The 19,325-nt window shown below is 44.1% G+C and overlaps 1 protein-coding gene across 5 annotated transcripts in view; it reads right to left on the minus strand.

The window, feature by feature from the left end:
- Positions 1-295: 295 nt before the first annotated feature.
- The window catches only part of myo1b (myosin IB), a 55,948-nt gene continuing 36,918 nt past the window's right edge, over positions 296-19,325 (minus strand). Inside the window, exons 12-32 of one of the 5 annotated variants that reach the window (XM_085384246.1) lie at positions 18,939-19,025; positions 18,774-18,839; positions 16,154-16,258; positions 14,416-14,478; positions 13,868-14,068; positions 13,455-13,681; positions 13,019-13,219; positions 11,216-11,309; positions 9,055-9,204; positions 8,902-8,970; positions 8,721-8,807; positions 8,304-8,390; positions 5,695-5,781; positions 4,825-4,911; positions 4,014-4,088; positions 3,796-3,930; positions 3,586-3,692; positions 3,335-3,467; positions 2,802-2,954; positions 2,459-2,589; positions 296-2,374 (exon numbers count right to left, since the gene is read on the minus strand). In XM_085384246.1, the coding sequence (XP_085240372.1) occupies positions 2,242-2,374; positions 2,459-2,589; positions 2,802-2,954; positions 3,335-3,467; positions 3,586-3,692; positions 3,796-3,930; positions 4,014-4,088; positions 4,825-4,911; positions 5,695-5,781; positions 8,304-8,390; positions 8,721-8,807; positions 8,902-8,970; positions 9,055-9,204; positions 11,216-11,309; positions 13,019-13,219; positions 13,455-13,681; positions 13,868-14,068; positions 14,416-14,478; positions 16,154-16,258; positions 18,774-18,839; positions 18,939-19,025 (2,478 nt within the window). In that variant the 3' untranslated portion in view covers positions 296-2,241. The remainder of the gene's footprint in view (positions 2,375-2,458; positions 2,590-2,801; positions 2,955-3,334; positions 3,468-3,585; positions 3,693-3,795; positions 3,931-4,013; positions 4,089-4,824; positions 4,912-5,694; positions 5,782-8,303; positions 8,391-8,720; positions 8,808-8,901; positions 8,971-9,054; positions 9,205-11,215; positions 11,310-13,018; positions 13,220-13,454; positions 13,682-13,867; positions 14,069-14,415; positions 14,479-16,153; positions 16,259-18,773; positions 18,840-18,938; positions 19,026-19,325) is intronic. The other 4 variants (XM_085384247.1, XM_085384248.1, XM_085384249.1 and 1 more) reach the window with 4 other exon arrangements.

Raw genomic sequence — 19,325 nt, forward strand, 5'->3', positions numbered from 1 at the left:
TGCTTGACTACAAGGCTTGGCCATCCAGCCTCAGTGCTACTAACCCCCCTAAACACTCGTATACCAAGATAAAGCCCAGTTGATACTGATGATAAACAGCAACCAAGGCCCTTTAAAGGAATGTGAGACTTAATAGTGTGATGTACGGATGACTGAAAGCTGCCTGCACGTGGTACGTTATATATAAAAAAGCCTTTTTTGATTTGAAGTATTAACCATATACTGGTTTCGATAATAAAGGCAAGTATCTTTGAAAATAACTGGATACAGAAATAATGCAAAGAGTGTCCCAGAATAACATTTATTAATTACTGACTTTTATTTAATTTAAAAAAAGATTACTTGTAAATGATACATTGAGTTCTACTGAAGCATTTCCATGATCTGTCTCTTAGCACAGGTTAACATTAGGCACACAATAATGCAGACATCATTTTGCATTTCTAGCAACTGTTCAAATACAAAACAGCGATTCAGAGAGAGAGAGAGTGGGGAGGAAGAACCCTAAAACTGCACTGAAAGCAGCGTAGCCAGGAAAATACATCAAAACTGGAATTCAGCCCATCTGTTCCCACGTGAGGGTCAACGGCTGATTTCTCAGGTGCCTGTGTCGTGCGTTACATTAAAGAAAACACAAAATCAATTTTCATGTACAGACCACGATACCCTGGATTGCAAAAGCCATCAAGAGCTAATTTATGTCATTCCCTCGCACATTCACCGAAAGTACAAAACGCCCCACCAGAAAAATCAGACAAATAGTCAACGTGCCTGAAAATATAGAGCTCTCGCTTCTTGACACGCAAATGTTCCCCGTGTATAAATGACTGAATACCAGATTTTTTTTTAAATAAGACTTCTATAAAGTTGTAAAAAACCCAAATTTGCCCATTCTTTGATTCATCAAGGATCTGTAGTCACTTAATATTTGGCCTTTCCTAAAAAAAACAACAAAAAAACATATTAGGAGCGAGTGGGCGGAGCACAACACCGACTCAAACTTCAGTGGCAGAAACAGCAATTTTACAAATACAGCAATTAAAATAAAGATACTAAACTGCCCTTTGTCCGAGTCGGGGCCACGGCCTTCAAAGCTTATGTACAGCTTATGGCACAGGAAGGGCAACTGCTATGGGTCCTCACTGCTGTTTTACCAGAGAGGGAATAATTGAGACAAAACGTTTTACTTATTGCACGAAAAATATTCAGTTCAAGGGTTTGCGTCACAGAAAGCTTTGGATGAGGGGAATGAATCCTTTGTCCTTTGGTCGGGCATCTTTCTGTTTTGGTCAGTCCCACATGATGCTCAGGGGGCTTCTTTTAATTTATATATGGAAATCTGTGATATGAGTGCAGGAAGTCTCTACAGAACAAAGCCTGAGAATCAATGCACACTGCAGTGTGTTGAGAAATGGCAAGTTATCACATGTGCAGCCTCATCAAAACATACAGTGGCACTGCAGGTCAACACTGCCCGTTCGGAAAGGTTTTTGACCCTTTGAATAGCTCGACATGAACGGGAACAACGTTTGTGTTTGTACGCCGACACGTGATAAGTCGCAGGACCTGTTCAATGGCACATAGAATGGATACGAATGGGGTTTTACAATAAATCAAGCACATTACATTTGACTTTGCAGCTGTCCACCTTTTTTCTGAGAAAGAAAATATAGAAAATAATACAACATACAATCAAATACATTTTCAGGTCATCCTCTTTTTGTTATGCGGAGGTGAAAGCAAGTGCAGTATTCACGTTCATCAGAGAACAAAATCCGACAGGCTGACCCCAAAAGCCATCTTTTTAAAGCTAAAGCTGCTCAAACGCAGACGAGTCGAGATCTGTGGAGCTCGTCACAAACGTCTCTAATTTACCATACAGGCAGAACAATCATTGTCAACGTCACCATTGGTATACAGAAGTCTGTTGTGCACTAACAAGATTTGCACCAGCGTCAACTCTTCGCGTCAGGTTCACAAAACACCAGTGAAACATTTTAATAATTTTCTGTGGCATGCAACCCAGATTAGGGCTTTCTATGCCAAACAAACAATGTGGTTACATCTGTACCTGTGCCTTAGAAACTTTGATAAGAACAAAAAGCCAAATAACTGCACATTTTTGGGCTCAGAGGGGAAACTGGTGTGACGGCTTTTGAGTCCAGAGTTTTGGGGGAGGGTGATGGTTTGATGTTTAGTCGCCGCCAGACTGAGCGCTCAACGACAGCAGTGGAGACTTCACTATGGCGATGTGGGTACCGACACCTCCAGCAGGCGGTTGTTCTTGCGCTTGCAGGATATGCTGTTGCCGTTCTTCGGGCTGCTCTGGATGAACTTCACGCATACTTTGTCCTGCTTAAACTGCACCAGGAACCTGCCACACAGAAAACATGGGCAACGTCACAAAACATCGACGGCGCCGAAGAAATATCACCTTTCTCAGTGCGACTGCTCTTACTCATCCGAGATGTCAACTTTAAGTTTCTCCCGGTCTGCGGCGGTCGCCCCGATGCGATGGAGCTTGGTGATGATTTCAATAAGGTGCTCACTGCTGAGCAAGAAATCTCCTTTGACAGCTGAAGCCGAACCCTGCAGTAGAAGAAAGTCACATATTAAGATCTTTTAATAAACTTTGGTGTCTCGTCTGGCCTTACAGTAATCGTCCGTCACTTGGAGACATTTTTATTCGCTTCCCGCCGAGCTAAATGAGAAGCTCCCTCCCTGAATGACTTTGGCTTCAACGAGCCAGAGCACAGCGGCTTCATAATTCTACTCAACTACACAATCGTGTCTCTTCTCACCTCTTTGAGTTTGAGAGCAAAGAAGCCGTCTTTCTGCGTGCTGACCGACACGCTAGTGACGTCTGGCAGAGGAATGCTGGCCTTCACCTGGCCCGTTTTCTGGTCAGCCAGGACAAAGTTCTTCTTGGTCAGCAGGAAGATCCGTGGCGTTCCCTGCAAACGTGCAAGCTAACATTTTAGCCCTCTATCATTCCCCCTCTACATGTTTTCTTTCAATGCATTTTTAAATGCTTGTGAGCTCCAAGCTCTGAGCTACAACATAGCAGACCTGTGCAGAAATGTCTGATGTCTGCTGGAAGAAAAACGCTGTCAGTTGTTATGATGTCAAAAAACATCAGCTCACCGTGTAAAGTGTTGAAATATACATCAAAACAACAAACGGCGGCTCTGCTTCACTGTGGAAAATTGCAGAAAATCTCTAAACACACAAGGTCGCTGTGTAATCACACTTCCTGTTTTAGGTTTTCCAGTTTGCATACAAACTAAATGGACTGTAAATACTGTGGTGTGTGCGCGCGTGTGTGTTTTCTGACCTTGCCATTCGCCCTGTTAATCTTGTTGACCACGTCGGCCAGCAGGACCTTCTCGTCCACAGCACTGTTGAGTTTCTGATATTTGGGGTTCTTGCTGATCTCCAGGTAATCTCCTTTGAAAGGCTGACTCACACTGACACACAATACAGGAAAACAAGACTCCGCTTTACCTTGATCATGTGACTACACGTTGCTTTTATCTTGCTATAAAATAAAATAAAGGGCACTTGATGGCAGTGATGTTCAGCTACCTGTTTGGGTAGAGAGCCTTTTTATCCTTGAAGATCTCACTTGCTTCCAGCTTCTCCTCATACACTGCCTTCTTCTCCTCGGTGAACTGGTCCCTGTATTTCTTGCACTAAACAAGAGACAAATTCATTCAGTTACATTCTGATGTATATGCAGTTATTATAAACATGGTTCTTTAATGTGGCTGAATGTGGTCGGTTTTTGTGACCGACCCTCCAGTGATGGAAGATTTTCCGGAGCTCGGTGTGGACTCCATCCAGGAAGCCGTACGGCCTGGCCGGCCACTTTCTGTCTATGGGGGACATGGAAGGCATGCTGCTCTTCAAGCCCAGGAAGTATTTCTGTATCTGGACACACAGACAAGAAAATCATCTTTGGTTTCTTAATATCATGTTAAACTTGAACATTAAAAACGAAAAGTCCAACTTACAATTCGCTGGATGGTAAAGTCGTAGATCTTTTTGCCGGCATTTGCCCTGAAGAACTTCCTGTACTCTCTGCGGACCTATAACGGCACCAAAAGATCAGATGAAATCAATGAACTCAGTTGGTTCTTAAATCTTATCTGTGTGTGTATTTGGAAAGAGAAGGAGGCACACCGACAGCAGGATGACAGTGCAACACAAACAGCACACTGAAAAAAAACATCTGACGTTTGGTTAGTGACAAACAACTGCAGTCTGCTGGACGTTGACATTTACTTTACTTGAAAGGATGTGATGGTTACAACAAGCAGTCTGACCATAAGTCTACAAACTGAGGTGGAAATGGGTGCACTGTGATGCACGAGGTGATGAAAAATAAAAAAAACAATATTAGGACTGCAATAAATGGTGTATGGACAAGTTTACTTCAACAACCAGCAACAGGGACAAGGACACACACCTAGAGAGAAAGAGAGAAACTCTGCTGGATAGAAAAAAAGTGCTCGTTCATGGGTTAGTGTGACAGATGCAGAGAAAAGAAGATACGAGTCAGACGCCGCTGCGTGACATCTGCAACATTAAAAGCCTCAAAGGAGGAAAGAAAGGTCCAATCCTCAATCATCCATTTAAAATGGATTTTTCTTAACTACTTGTCTTATATACATTGCATTTAAAAAAAATTACAAAATGCAAGAAGTGTCACGAGGACAGCGCCTGGATAATGACAGAGAAGATCCCTGAGGAGGATGAGGAAAGTCAGGGGTGTCGAGTAGGTGGCAGACTTGTTGATGGCTGCGCCGTGGGGCTGGGAGGTACCTTGAGTCCCTGCCAGTAGGCCCAAATCAAAGCGACAGCGTGCTTACGCCTGGCCTCTTCCTTCAGTCTCCTGAGCTCCCTGCGAGCCTGTTCGGGGGTGGGAGGGAAGAGACAGAGAGTAGGAACAAATGAAGCAGGAGAAGATGAGAGGGAGAGGAGGTAGACACCGTTTTGCCTGAGGTCAGAAACATCAAATGCGCACACACACACTGCACACAAGCACAGTGTGATCACTGAGAGACTGTAAAATTACAGCTCTGCTTCTCCAGCCTCCAGAAACCAATATGGAAGTGTGGGTCATGGGAGCATTTATCTGGGGAACTTCTGGAAGGCAAACAGAGCTGGTGCTTTGACAACTTTGAGTGCAAAAGGAGAAAACAAAAAGTCACATCTCAGGCGGTCAGAGGATCCAAACTCATCCTTCTAAAAAACAGCACAGCAATGCAAAAACTACACATGCACCAGCTACACAGGAAGTCATGCAGAGGCAGCAGGCAGCATGCGGTGTGAAGCATGGACCTCGGAGGAAGAAGCTGAAAACAATGCCAGGATAGGACATCAGTCCCTGATGTGATGTATGGAGACTGGACGCCTACGTTTCACTGACTAGTACTCACAGTGGAAAAATGACAGCACTGCAAAGGCAGGTTCAGATGAAAATAACCATTCTGGTCACATGGGTGAGACTGCTGTGCTTTAGCAGCCAGCAGTCCACCTCTGAGAGACTCCATAATAAGATGTCTTACATACAACTTAAGTGTTTGGAAAGAGTCGAGCAGATGGACACGTTATGGACGAGGTGGGAGTGGGATTGATGGAGGGCGGCAAGTCAGAGTCACGGCAAATCAAGTCAACAGGCTTCCCAAATACCTTGGTGCCCTGCCAGCCAGCCCAAATGACCGATACGGCATGTTTATTCCTCGCCTCCTCCTTCAGCTGACGCAGCTCTCTCCGGGCCTAATGAGAAGCGGTGGCAGTTGTGGGTGAAGTTAATTTCAGTGGCAATCAAAACACAATTGTCCGAAAACAGGGGACAGCAGAGGCGACACAGCAGGGGCAAAAAGGCGGATAAACAAAGACGAACAACAAGAAAACGTGCGAACGAGGAGACTCTCCCCACAATGAGGCTGTGTGTGGTCAGCTTTAAAAGAATATCGTATGAAATGATGCAAAATAAAGTCCAGCAAGAAAGTTCAATTATCTTCAGCGTCAAAGGTGCAAACTAACAAAGAGCCAGAACCACAGTTTAGATTTAAGACACTAAAGTCTTAATGCTTTGAGCCTGGCTGTAATTTAGTCTAATAACAACCTCCAAGAATATTCGATATAACAGAGATTGTTACATTCTGACAGGATAATGGTTTCCTGCATGCCAGCAGAATCAGGCTGAGCTTTAAGAGCTTCCTGCTGCACATCATCACATCGATTAATAAGAAGCTTCTTGACTTTAACCAGAGTAAAAACCACAATCATAATCAGATGTGTGGCAACATGTACATTTCTTACTTCCAGCATATGTTTGCAGCATATGCTGGAAGTAATTTTAGATCGCAGCAGAGGTGTGGCACACTGGACAGAAAGTGTAAAACACCTGAGCCGCACGTCGCAGCCACGATCGGCACCGTTTACGACGCCGGATTAAGCGTGTTAGTTGGGGAAGTCGAGATAATCCCACATTTAACCCTTGTGTGGTGTTCATATTTTTGTTACTCAGCCAGTGTTCATGGGTCTGCTGGACCCGCTAGAGTTTTGGCTTTCCAAATTAACACTATCAAACTATTTTATGTTAAATTACTCAGATGTTTACTTCATCCCAATTACAAACCATATGAACAGTAAACATGGTTAATTTTTTCCCTTTACCTTTGTTAGATCACATTTATGAATGAATGTGCTTCTCGTTTTTTCTTTGTTTTTTTTTTTATAAAATGTTATAAAAAAAAAATAAATCAGTTGTAATCAAGTGGAGTGAGTGGAAAGACAACACATTTACACGTGAAGCAATATGTTTCACAACTAAATGGGATCAGCTGCTCATCAATGGTGACATTGGGCCCAGGGTTGTAAAACAGGGGGAGGCGGTGCACACACTTATTCCACACTGTCCTGATGGCAGCTAGCTTGTCTCTCTGCCGTCGAGCTGGTCTGTCGTCTCGGTTATCAAATCGGATAATCCTGGAAATTTTGTGGAAGTTTTCCAGAGACATTGATGCACGGAAAGGTTCTTGCCGGTTTCTGCATCCCACAGGGATTCTGTGGATTCCCCTTTGGACCTGAAAACTCCTGCAAGGATAAGAACCCCAAAGTAGGCCTTTGGGGTTCTTAGATGAATTTGGTCCATCTCCTTCCACCTCTCTCCAAAAACACACCTTCTAGATTACTGCAATCCAGAATAATTTTCTGGATGGAATCTGGGATGAAAAGCTCAAATGAAGACTTGATGTCCTGCACATGAGTAACTGTCAGTCGTGTTGGCCCTGGCTTATCACAGTAACAGCTCTGCAGGGTGGCTCATTTCTTGGGCAAGAAGACCATTCAATTTCACCAGTTATTGACATCCATATTTCTTCACTTCTGGTGGGCTTGTTCTGGTCCTGGAGCTGGCAGCAGATGGGGTGCTCGTCTTCGTTTTGTTACTAAATGGTGCTCAACCTCATCCTCTTCTTCAAAGTCACTGTCAGACTCTGAATTTTCAGAAATGTGAAATATTCTGAAACCTCTTTGTCAACATCATCATCAGAAGCCCCTCTCTCTTCCAAAATCAATCAGATGGCCCTCGCAGCAGATAATCTTTTGCCATCTTGATCAGTTGTGATAAAGAACCACACTGGCAAAGTCTTATTTATAGTATTATGCCCCTAATTTGCAGGTGGGACAGGGTATGAGAAAATAAAATTTGGATCTCTCAAGAAAGAGGGTAAAATGTGTGAGATGTAAGAGCAGACGGTGTTGATAGTTGAATTTTCAACAATGTTGCAACTTTGTGCGGAGCAGGAGGGGAAGAAAACACTATCAGCAGCACCAGAAAGGAGGAAGACAGAGTGTGGGAACACAGGATCTGCACTTTCAACACTTTTATTAGACCTGGGTCCAGTGGACCCGAACACCTTGTATGTAATGTAAATGCGTGGGGGGAGGTACAGTATGAGGTCACTGAAAATTAGTTCGGATTTATGTTCTTCACAGAAAATAAGCCAAAGCCAATGAATTTCAGGTTGAAAAAATAATTGTTTAATTTTTCTTTTGAGAAAAACTGAAAACGGGTCTCACAGACCCGAACACCATACAAGGGTTAAGAGCCACACAACAGAAAACGGGAAGAAATGAACAGTCGGGCTCGTTAATCTGGCCGAGGTTCATTCAGCAGGGCTGCTACTCTATCAGGCAGTTTCGTGGTGAGAATAGCATAGGATGGGACAAGACGTGATGAACAGGGATGGCAGCTGGGACAGCAACACACTATCGCTGGGTGGAAATACCTTGGTTCCCTGCCAGTAAGCCCAAATTACTGTCACAGCATGTTTATTCCGCACTTCTTGTTTCAGACGTCTCAGCTCCAGCCGTGCCTGGTGGATGTGGTGGGCGTTCGGTAAGACAAGTTAAAGATGTGAGGAGGAGAAAAAAAAATCGAGACGGGAAAGTTGAAAAAGGAGCAGGGGAGAAAAGATAAGTGGGAGCTGTGTGATCAGCACAAGAAGCAGGATTAAAGGAAAACAGCAGCAATAACATTAAAGGACAGGTTTGTTAAAGAACAGCCGTCTTGCAATACTGTGGAGCCTTTAGGCAAGAACACAGCGAACAATAAAAAAACCAAAGAGTTTGAAGCGTTCAGGAGCAGGCTTCTCCTGCAGAAGCCATCAAGGTACAGCAAACACCTCGCTCTTTGATATCCGTACCTGGGTGCCGTGCCAGAACGCTGCGATGGTGGTCACTGCCTCCTCGCATCTCTTCTGATGTTTCAGCTCTCGCAGAAGTTTGCGGGCCTGGTGGAAACATGCAGACACTTTCATTTTCTTCCACACGACAGCTGCTACACTTTTTTCAATGAACAGAGTGAATTCAAAGACAGATGCACACCTGCCAGCCTCTGGTGTACGACTGAACCATGGTGGTAGCACTCTTGATGTTCCGGTACTTCTTTTGTTGCTGTGAGATGGAAAAGTGTCATTATGCATCGGTGAGTATGGTTTTTAATCCGCTTTGTATTTTGGTGTAATTAAAGGGTCTCACAGCGTAGCGGCGGTACCAAGCTGCCACCACTATCTGGCTCTTCTTCATCAACAGGAAGTGCGTGCGGCACTTCCAGCCTCTGTAGATCTTCTGAATGAGTGTGGCAAGGTCCTGGAGACACTGCTTTCTCTTCTCCTCCAAGAAAAAGAGCTGCAGGAAGAGGAGAAAATTAAGAGCTCCAGACAAGAGCACCTGGGAAACTGTGTGAACGCTGGATGTTATCAACATCATCAAATTATCTGCAGGAAGGTAAAATGTCAGGGAAAGTCAGTTTACTCTGAGGGGAAAAGGTTACGAGTTGGACTTTTTTTTTGGGGGGGGGGGGGGGGGGGGGGGGTTCTAAACTGAGGAAGCACCAATTTCTCAATGACAAGAACAAAGTGCAGGTGGGAGAAAAAGTTTACTGCTCCAGGAAGACAATAAAACTGACCTTTTGATAATCGACTTATTCTCAAGGATGAGACCGCATCAGTTATTGCACTGGTGTGAGGAATAGGGCTGCCACAAACGATTATTTTGATAGTCGGCTAGTCAGCGATTACTTTTGCGATTAGTCGACTAATCAGATCATCATCCATTAGACGTAAAACTACAGCTTATTGCACCAGCAGCATCTGCTCTTATATAACTATCATTAGCTTACAGCTTTAAGTGTTTAAGGTCTGTGCTAACTAAAAATAAAGACAAGATGATAGTTTATTAAATTTTAATGACATTTGCAGATTGTTTCGGTGAAGTTTAATAAACTCCTTGCTATCTAAAATATAACAGGACACCGGAGTAAATTCTCCAGCATCTCACACTTCTGATAATCAGCTGTCTGCTTGACGTTTATTCAGCTGTGTAAAAACTATAACTTTAATCTCAGCCAAACCGATTTACTCAGGAACAAATAAAACACTGAAAAAAGCCAAACAACATTTTTAAGTTATCTAAGTGACTCATATATCATGTTTAACCTGACTAGCGAAAGACGGCGGTGGGTTTGAAAATGATTTGCCGGGAGTCCGGTGTTCTCACGGCTCTAGTGAGCCTAGCCCCCGGCTAGCTATCGAGCTAGTGGGTAACAGACGTCTCCGAAAACGTCGGAGCGCTTTTGAAAATATGTGGTGTCCTGATAAACTGAGCAGATATTTGAGGTTTACACAGCTACATTCCAGCCTGAAAATATGTTAAATGTTTATTTTGTGACCCAGAAAGATTAATAAGAATAATATTAAGACTAACTAGCTGCCGCCATTGTTGGAAACTAAGCAGGGCCGCGCTATGAATTCTGGGACACAGTTTCTTCTTCTTCGGGGTTTAACGGCAGCTGGCATCATGAACATGCAGTGCTGCCATCTTCTGTTTCAGTCCATTATTACACTCTTAAATCCTGCTACTTATTCCTGCGTCTTTTGGGATCTTACAAAGCTTCAAACGACGCGTCGACTATTAAATTAGTCGTCGACGTTTTTGATAGTCGACGTAATTGTGACTAGTCGACTAATCGTGGCAGCCCTAGTGAGGAAGTCACTGCTTTACCTTCAGGAACACTGGGCCTGTCGATATAACGCCACATATGGAAGTTTCTGGGTTTGTTCATATATCCACAGAGCTTGACTGATACCTACGTCGCGACTATTCTATTTTCTGTATAGATAAAAAAATGGTGTCAGTTAAGCTAAAGGTGTGACTGCAGTGATTAAGGAGCAGAATAAATATGCTCGAACTCTGTTTCAGTGATTTTGAAGCTGTAGATATGTAAATCAGATAAGCTGATCAGATAGAAAAAGCAATTATGGAAAAATTCTCCCAGTGTGAGATCATGTTATTCCAGGCTCTGTTTGGCCTTTTGCTGGTGGGGGAGAAAGTCCATCCAAACGCTGCAGGCCCGAGCAGCTGAAGAGTCTGCAAGCGCAGAGGAAAGAAGCCTGTTTCCCATGTTATATGGGACAGCTAAATGAAACCATGTGTTCTCAGAGTGGTGGTTACAAGCTAATTGTTGAAGTGGGGGCTCCAAGCAAAGCCCACCCTGCTTTACAAACATGTAGCTGTGAGAAAGCAAGGCAGCTGAGCACACCGGCTTCAACCATTCGACTCCAAAACAGCCCAATCTGCAGGAATACCGAGCAGCTGTCCAAAAAATAAATGCTTCGCCAGGTTAGAGAGTGGATTTTACCGTTCTTGGGTTTCTGATGAAGATCTTGGAGCGGCCATAAGAGATCTCTTCTGTTGGAATCTGGAGGTCGGCCATCAGCACCTCCACTCCTTCCCTGTGGGAAGTCAGAAAAGTCAAGAGGGTCCTACACTACACGAGCGCAGATATATACAGTTTTCACAGGATTGCAGTGCAGTCCCAACCTTACTGCTTCCATAGGAATTAAGAGGATAAGTCGCAGGCGTGCGCTGCTAATCAAACGCACTTGATTAAAATAACAACTCTTTAAAATCAGGTTGTGTCAGTTCGAGCTTTCAGGTGTGTGTCAACAAAATCTTCCTAGGAGTGGACGTTCCAGCAAGTTCACCCCGGGGTCAGGTTGTGCAATGCTCAGAGAAAAGGCTTTGCAGGCCTCAGCATGCTAACCTGGGAAGTTCATCACAGTACAATTAGAAAGAGACTGAACAAGTATGGCTTGTTTGGAACGACAGCCTCTTCTTTTTTTAAATAAAGAAAAAACAGGGCAGCACAGCTCATGTTTGCAAAGGTTCAACCTGTGCCGTCTGAACAGGGGAGCCGTTTAAAGTCCAGACGTCAACGTGATGGGAGCTGCGCGTGAATAAACACCTGCAAACATCTGTTCCTCAACGTTTTCATTCAGAAGTAAACACGCTTCTTAGATCAGAGGTTAAATGTCTTAAAAAGTTAAGGTGTAGTCGTCTCGTGTTTAGGATCTTAAGACTACTGTGACCTGCACAGACAAAGGTGAGCGGGCCAAAATTACACCACAACAATGTGAGACTGATGAAAACCACACAGAAAACAATTGCACATGATGCTGAATCATGGGGTGTACTTAGTTTTTCACCTGACAGAAACAGCAGAAGGATTCGGATTCATGGAATAACAGAAGAGAGCGCCGAGGATGGAGTTTGAGAAATGATGGAAACCATGATGAAAGCAACAGCCAGAGAAATATGTCAGGAGACTAAGAAGAAAACTAAAACCACACAAAGCTGATACAAAGATGCTGAAACATCAGGAGCCAGATGTGTGAGACGGCAGATAGGAATCAGTGACTTCACCAGCAGAGAGGACGAAACCTGCAAGTCTGGCCGAGTCGAGGAGACAGATAAGGAGGGAACGTCTGGGCATGTTGTGGTTCCGAAACATAAGGTTTCATTTCCTTCAAACAAAGCTCGCTGTGACGACACGCACCTAAAACATCTCTGTTGACACACTGCTTTTATATAACATGACCGAACCAGCCAAACCTTTTTACCCTGGAATCACTCACGTCTTTAGTTAACTTGCATGTGAATCCATGCATATGCACACAGTGGGGACAGGAATGCATGAAAACAGCTGGGAAAAAAGGAGGGAACCAGTTTCCTTATCCTTAGATCTACACATACCAAACTCAGCCAAAAGTGTTGCTTTATAGCTCAGAGTTTTAGACCACATATTTAAATATACAGATCATATGGTCTGCTGGGTAAACTGCTGTCAAGCTCCCCTAATTATTTTCCCTTTTGCCTCTTTCTGTGTCATCCGAGTACTTTCTAGCAACGGCTGCTTCGCATTCACACAGCCACACCTGGGAGTGGACCGCTCTAGCCACAGTCTATTAGTGCTGGTCACACACTCTCCACTGGGAGCAGAGTCAAGTTTAGTGCCTTAGCTAAAGACACCTGGGAGCATTTCTCATTTTCCACTGAAAACTTGAAGGGATTTGCTCTGGCAAGCTTCCAGGGCCAAGACCTCTTTTCCCCCCTAATCAACTATTCCCTAATGTCACCACTTCAGGGTATAAACAACAATTACCTTGCAGGCCCCTTCCAATGCGGCCAGGTCCTTTTGCAGAGCATTTTGTAGCGCTCCAAGCAGGGCTCGTAGGGCTGGCGGAAGGCATAGCCTGCTCGTCGCACACGGACGTTCTCCATCAGGCCCAGGTAGCGCACCTGATGGCGGACCAGAGAGTCGGTGAAGATGTGGGATGCCTTCTTATCATTGGGCTTGATGCAGCTGGAAAGCAAAAATTAAGTTGCAGATATTAGGCTGGTGCGTAGAGCCGGCTGCAGTAACAGCAGCAGCTCTTAAGTGCGCTTTTTATAGATTAATAGACCGTGCTAGACGGTGAGAGTAACAGCAGGCCGGCTGTACTCTCTGGACTATTTGAAAATCATTTCAAAGCAAACTTTGAGAGAATCACAAACAGCACAAACTGCTCTTTCTGTGTAATCGATATGATCAGATTTACCGGATGTAGTTTGGGTTCTTGGTCTGCAGGTTCCTCATCAGCGTGCCCACTGAAGCTCTGAACTGGAATCCAGCAGTTAGTGGTCTCTTCAGGTTGACTTTGGCTGGGTTGCCTTCAGGAAACAGCTGTTTGATGAGGCTGTGGTTGGCTTTGTACATGGCCTGTGACAGGTCCCGGTACAGAAGGTCATTGTTCTTATCCACAAAGCCCTCCACACGATACAGCACCTGGATACACAGAGGGAAGTGAGCCATTCACAAAAAGGTATTTTCATACACAAGTTGAACAAAGTGGTTACTTCTTTTTACACTTTGATTTTATCCTATGCAAAAATTCATAATATTATATTATTAATTTGTTAACATGTCTTTTTTAACATATCCGTCAGCTGTTATTGTTGCTGCCTCGGGTACCTTGCCGGCGTAGTGCTGGATGCGGAAGCAGTTGTGCGGCAGGCTGTGGTCGTTGAGGAACTTTGAGTTCTTGTTCAGCCGACTCTCAAAGTGCTGGTGGTCCGCACAGATGGTGTTCAGTTTGTCCAGGAAGGTCTCATCAGTGACCGTCCCCGGCCTCAGACACTCCTCGTCCAGCATGGCCAAGATGCCGTTTTGATTCTGGCACAAACAAAAGGAGGTTTAGGGTCAAACTTCTGAAGGGTTCAATGTAGAAACGTATTATTCTGTCATGGCTCATGTGTTTCACAGTGCTGAACAATCTGTTCACAACAGCTCGGATAATCATCTCATTTTGCTAAGACAACGTCAGACTTAAAATCAGCTTTAATGATGAACTGCTTTTCAATAACAACACCGATCATGAGGTTACACAGGAGGTTTACACCACCTCTGGAGTCACAGAGCGGGAGAAATCATCCAGATTTAACCAAAATTAGCGTTTCTCAGTTATTCCAGAGAAACAAGTGTGGAGAACATGAAAAGCCAAGAACAGACACAGGACTTACGTTCTCAATCAGGTCACAGATGATGGCATTGTTGAAATATTCAATGTTGGTCCACTCGATGCCCTGTAACAAATGCATAAGCAGAGGTATACAGACATTTGTGTACATTTTAGAGACTGATGTACGCTGCATGTGGGAGAGCTCAGCACAGCACGTGCATTTTCAGCGTGCACCTCATCTATCGCCTTTACCAAGTATTCATGTGCTGCAATTACAGAGACACATGTTGCAGCACTTAATATTTACATGGGCGTAATGAGAACAAATGCTCCGGGAAGGAAAAAACAAAGAGACTTGGGTTGGTCACAGATCTTGTTTCTTTCATCTTGAACTCGAGTGCGTTTATTGAAAATGATTTAATCAGGATAAACCGATGCGTTTCCATCAGTTCTGAAGACATAATTGTCCTTGGTGCTTTGATGTTATGTCCTACAGGCTCCGTCTGCCTCACGTCGAGGCCAGAGTCCCTTTGGAGACTCAAAGGAGGAACACTTTCAATCTTGCCCTCTCAGAAAGGTTCACTGGGCCTTGAAAAAATTTTTTAGCAGCCATCAACTTCATAGCTACTAACGGCTTGGTAACCTAGGTCGGGGTAAGCAACTGGACAGATATTTTGGAGGGGGGAGGGGCGGATGCACAGGAGGCATAGCTTAAACTGACGGGTGGCCGGCCGCATTCCTGATTGGTAATCCTCCCTTCTTGCTCCAGCACTGCGGTATTTTCCCATGCAGTATACTGGAGAGAGGCCAGGAGTGGAATATCATTGGTGGTGGTGTTAGTAGGGAAGTGGCGTGGGGGTCACTACCGCTGCACTCATACACAGAGCTCGGAAAACAAACAGAGCCTAAAGGCCCGCAGCGGGGAGTGTTTACTCTCGCCGGAGCGGAAGACCATTTCCGTCCCCAAGAATCCACAGAGGGAAGACGTGAAGGGAATAAATGAAGAGGGTTTTCATGACAGAGACACACGTGAAGTAATAATGCGTCTGGTCAAAGGGCGAGGCTTGTAGAGCTTAAACAGATGAGCGCCGAGCGCCAAGCCGCCAGCGCAACAAAGGTGTGCAGAGCGCCAACACGTAGAATGATGCAGATTCTGCACAGCTGTAGGCCTGCACAGCACAGCTCGCTCTGCAGGCCTACTTGTTGTTCCTAGAGTATTTAAAAGTAGAATGGGAGGCAGAGCCTTCAGTTTTCAGTGGAACCAGCTTCCAGTTTGGATTCAGGAGACAGACACTATCTCTAATTTAAGATTAGGCTTCAAACTTTCCTTTTTGCTAAAGCATATAGTTAGGGCTGGACCAGGTGACCCTGAATCCTCCCTTAGTTATGCTGCAATAGACGTAGGCTGCCGGGGATTCCCATGATGCACTGAGGTTTTCCTTTCCAGTCACCTTTCTCACTCACTATGTGTTCACAGACCTCTCTGCACTGAATCATATCTGTTATTAACCTCTGTCTCTCTTCCACAGCATGTCTTTATCCTGTCTTCCTTCTCTCACCCCAACCGGTCGCAGCAGATGGCCCCGCCCCTCCCTGAGCCTGGTGCTGCTGGAGGTTTCTTCCTGTTAAAAGGGAGTTTTTCCTTCCCACTGTCGCCAAAGTGCTTGCTCATAGGGGGTCATATGATTGTTGGGTTTTTCTCTGTATCTATGAAGCGCCTTGAGGTGACTTTTGTTGTGATTTGGCGCTATATAAATAAAATTGAATTGAATCCCAGAGTTCACCATTCACACGCTCACCTCTCTGACATACTCTTCCTGCTCCTCACGCAGGGTCAGCTCGATGAAGATCTGCTGCAGTTTCTCGTTGCAGTAGTTGATGATGAACTGCTCAAAGCTGTTGTCCTGTGGGTGTAGCACCAGGAGGAGAAAAACAGTCAGACTTCTGTTAATGTGTTGGTTCATCTGCATTTCAGAGAATTCCTGCCACTAACGGTCTGCTGAGTGGCTTAATAACAGGTTAGAAGAAGGTAGGACAGGTGGACCATCGACATATCTGGATATTCAACATCCAGCTGTTTGTAAGTACTACACTTCAGGAATCTACGTCTGAAGGATCATCTCATCTTTCATTGTATTAAAAGCTTATCTGTCAAATCTGCTTCAGCTTCTTCTTCTCTTGGCTAACTGAGACTCATCCTTCATATCCATTTCCACTGGATTTGTCTGTTCAATTCACTTTTCCAAGATAATTTCCTGTTGTGTTTTATTAAAAAGTACGGTTGCACCTGCGCATCCTGAAAGTGAATTCATATCCTCAACAGTTGCACAGCTGCTTTTAGAAAACGAAGAGTAAAGCATGACTGTAACCCAGCATCACTTGATGTCGCTGCACGCACTGACACTTACCGTACCTCTGAAATGACACCAGTGATAATAAGTTTGAACAGCAGCTCGCTCCTTCTGAGGATTTGCTAACTCATTCTCCGACTGAGCACACACCTAATCAATCTGGACGTTGAACAATGGATACCAGGAAGGTTGTAATAATACCAGATAATGACAAATTCTTATCAGAACACGTTCCTGTGAACTGTCTTGGATTAGATTTCATTAAACATTGATGGAGCGTTGACTATATAACAGCCTCGACCACTTTTAATCCCCACAGCATTCACTTATTATTGTCGTCAATCATGACGGTGTTTAGTGGTGAGTCATGCTTCTTGGCACACTGGGTTAGGTTAACATTTATTGCTACGGTTAGAGGTTCAAAGACAGTTTAGTCCAACAGCTCGGAGAAGAGGACAAACCGAGGTTCTCAGTGACCAGGAAATAGGATCCACACGTACAAGTGGAGCAGTTTTTAAAACAATTTCCTTTTACTGAGAAACGAAAAGGTTGTCCACACACAGACACACACACACACACACACACACACACACACACACACACACACACACACACACACACACACACACACACACACACACGTCGGCTCCAAAGTGGCAGCAGATGCGTGGCTGAAACATGTAAAAGAAACCAAAACTATTTTATCTACAGTCAATGTTTTTATGACAAGTGGTTAATATTCATTCAAGGACATAATAAAAATGCCTTCATGTTCACAGACTTTCATCAATGGTTCCACGTTTGAATAATAAACATTTAGCCAAGATGAACAATGTTCCTCTGAAGCTCAGTAACTGACATGTTGACCATGTTATTTTGTTTAAACTAAAATTTAACACACGATCGTTTTATGATGCTTTTAATATGCTGCGAGCTAAAGTTGGTACGGTCTGTGTCAAATATCAGCATGATATAAATAAAGTAAATACATTTTCATCTCTCCAAAATAACGATCCATTTTTAAACTAATCACTTTCTGTTATCCTGTTTAAAAACTGGAGCCAAATAAAGACTCAGCAATCAGCTTTCAGTCTTATTGAAACACCTGATCGTTCTAAGAAAGCATTTAATTCTACACTCATTAATATTAATAATAGAAACACCTGTTAGTGCAACAAGCAATAAGGCCGAGAGCTTCACATTCTTCACATAACTGTTATACATGTAGGCTTCACTGCAGGCCTGTTGCATTAGAGTGCATTGCTGTTAAGTGTACTGACTGAACTGACTTAAGCAGACTGTGACTTTGGCTTGTCCAGCCTCCTGTCAGCCGCGTGGCTCTGCTGCACACGAGGAGCCCTGAATCGTCCTTAACGGGGAGGTGAATTAAGGAGTTTAGATCACAGCATGCTCGCGGCCACAGCAAACAGGTGCAGGTGTTACTTACTCCATTCTGGTGACCCAGACACAACAACAACGAGAGGAGAGGAAGGACTCGAGAGTGAGTGGGGTGAACGAGCAGGGATAGGAGCAAGACATGATCGGGGGGCATCGTGCATCACAACAAAGAAACTTTTAAAGCCGTCATTCTGTTCAAACTCTGTCACATGTTTACATGCACTGCTGTCTATGTGGCGTTTGGTGCATTACTTTGTATACAGTTAGCATAAATGGAGCCGTCTGTTCTACGTCTCGCTGTAATATGTGATGTTAATGCTGAGAATCAGAATCACCTTTGATTGTGTAACAACAGCATGAATACGACGTGCAGAGTGTGCAAAGACTATTTTCCTGCTGTGAAATGCAGACTTTGAGAATTGAAACCACTTTTCCACAAAAATAATTTCAACTCCAGGAGCAACAACAAAAACTGAACTAATCTGATCTCAGTGTGGTTTTATCAGCTCTACGTTTCTGCCGACAGGCTCCACACAGGTACCAAAACATGCACGCAAACAGCTGAGGGCAAAATTCTTTTCCTTGTAATAAAAATGTTTGGATGGTCCGACTGTGTCCTTGTGGCCTGTCAGGATAAAAAAAGGCTGGTCTGAGCTGCTATTTGTCTCACCTCAAATATCTCAAAGCCGTAGATGTCCAGGACGCCCATGACCTTGTGCCGAGCTTTAGTTTGTGCCTGGAGGGACACAATATTGGTACCATTAGGAATAAAGTACAGCAGTGGAGTTTTGTCAGTCTAAATAAATAAATTAAAAAGATGCCTGACATCGCTTACTTGTATGCTTTCATTGATTCTGGTAACCAGCCAGCTAAACAAGCGACTGTAGAGATTTTTGGCAAGGGCATCTCGGGCATAGTAGGCCTGTGAATGAAGACACTGTTAATGATGAAGCGACAATAAAGCGAACCAGCAGAATCGGCAACGATTCATTTTATTACATATCTGCAGAATTTAACTAAACTTGTTCCTTAAAAAAAGCTATCGTGGCTACACTGATTCAAAGGAAACAGAGCAGCGGCCATACATGAGCAGAAATATGAGGATTATAAAGTCAGGCTAATAAACCCTTTCCTCGTCTGTTCTGGGCACACAGGGCCCATGTTTGCAGCATTAATGTTATATGAAGAGTCTGAATGAACCCACTAACCTCGAAAATATGAC

This window comes from Rhamphochromis longiceps, linkage group LG16 (assembly GCF_057381845.1).
Source record: "Rhamphochromis longiceps isolate RC_006_pf linkage group LG16, R_longiceps_female_GT1.1, whole genome shotgun sequence".
NCBI classification, from domain to species: domain Eukaryota; kingdom Metazoa; phylum Chordata; class Actinopteri; order Cichliformes; family Cichlidae; genus Rhamphochromis; species Rhamphochromis longiceps.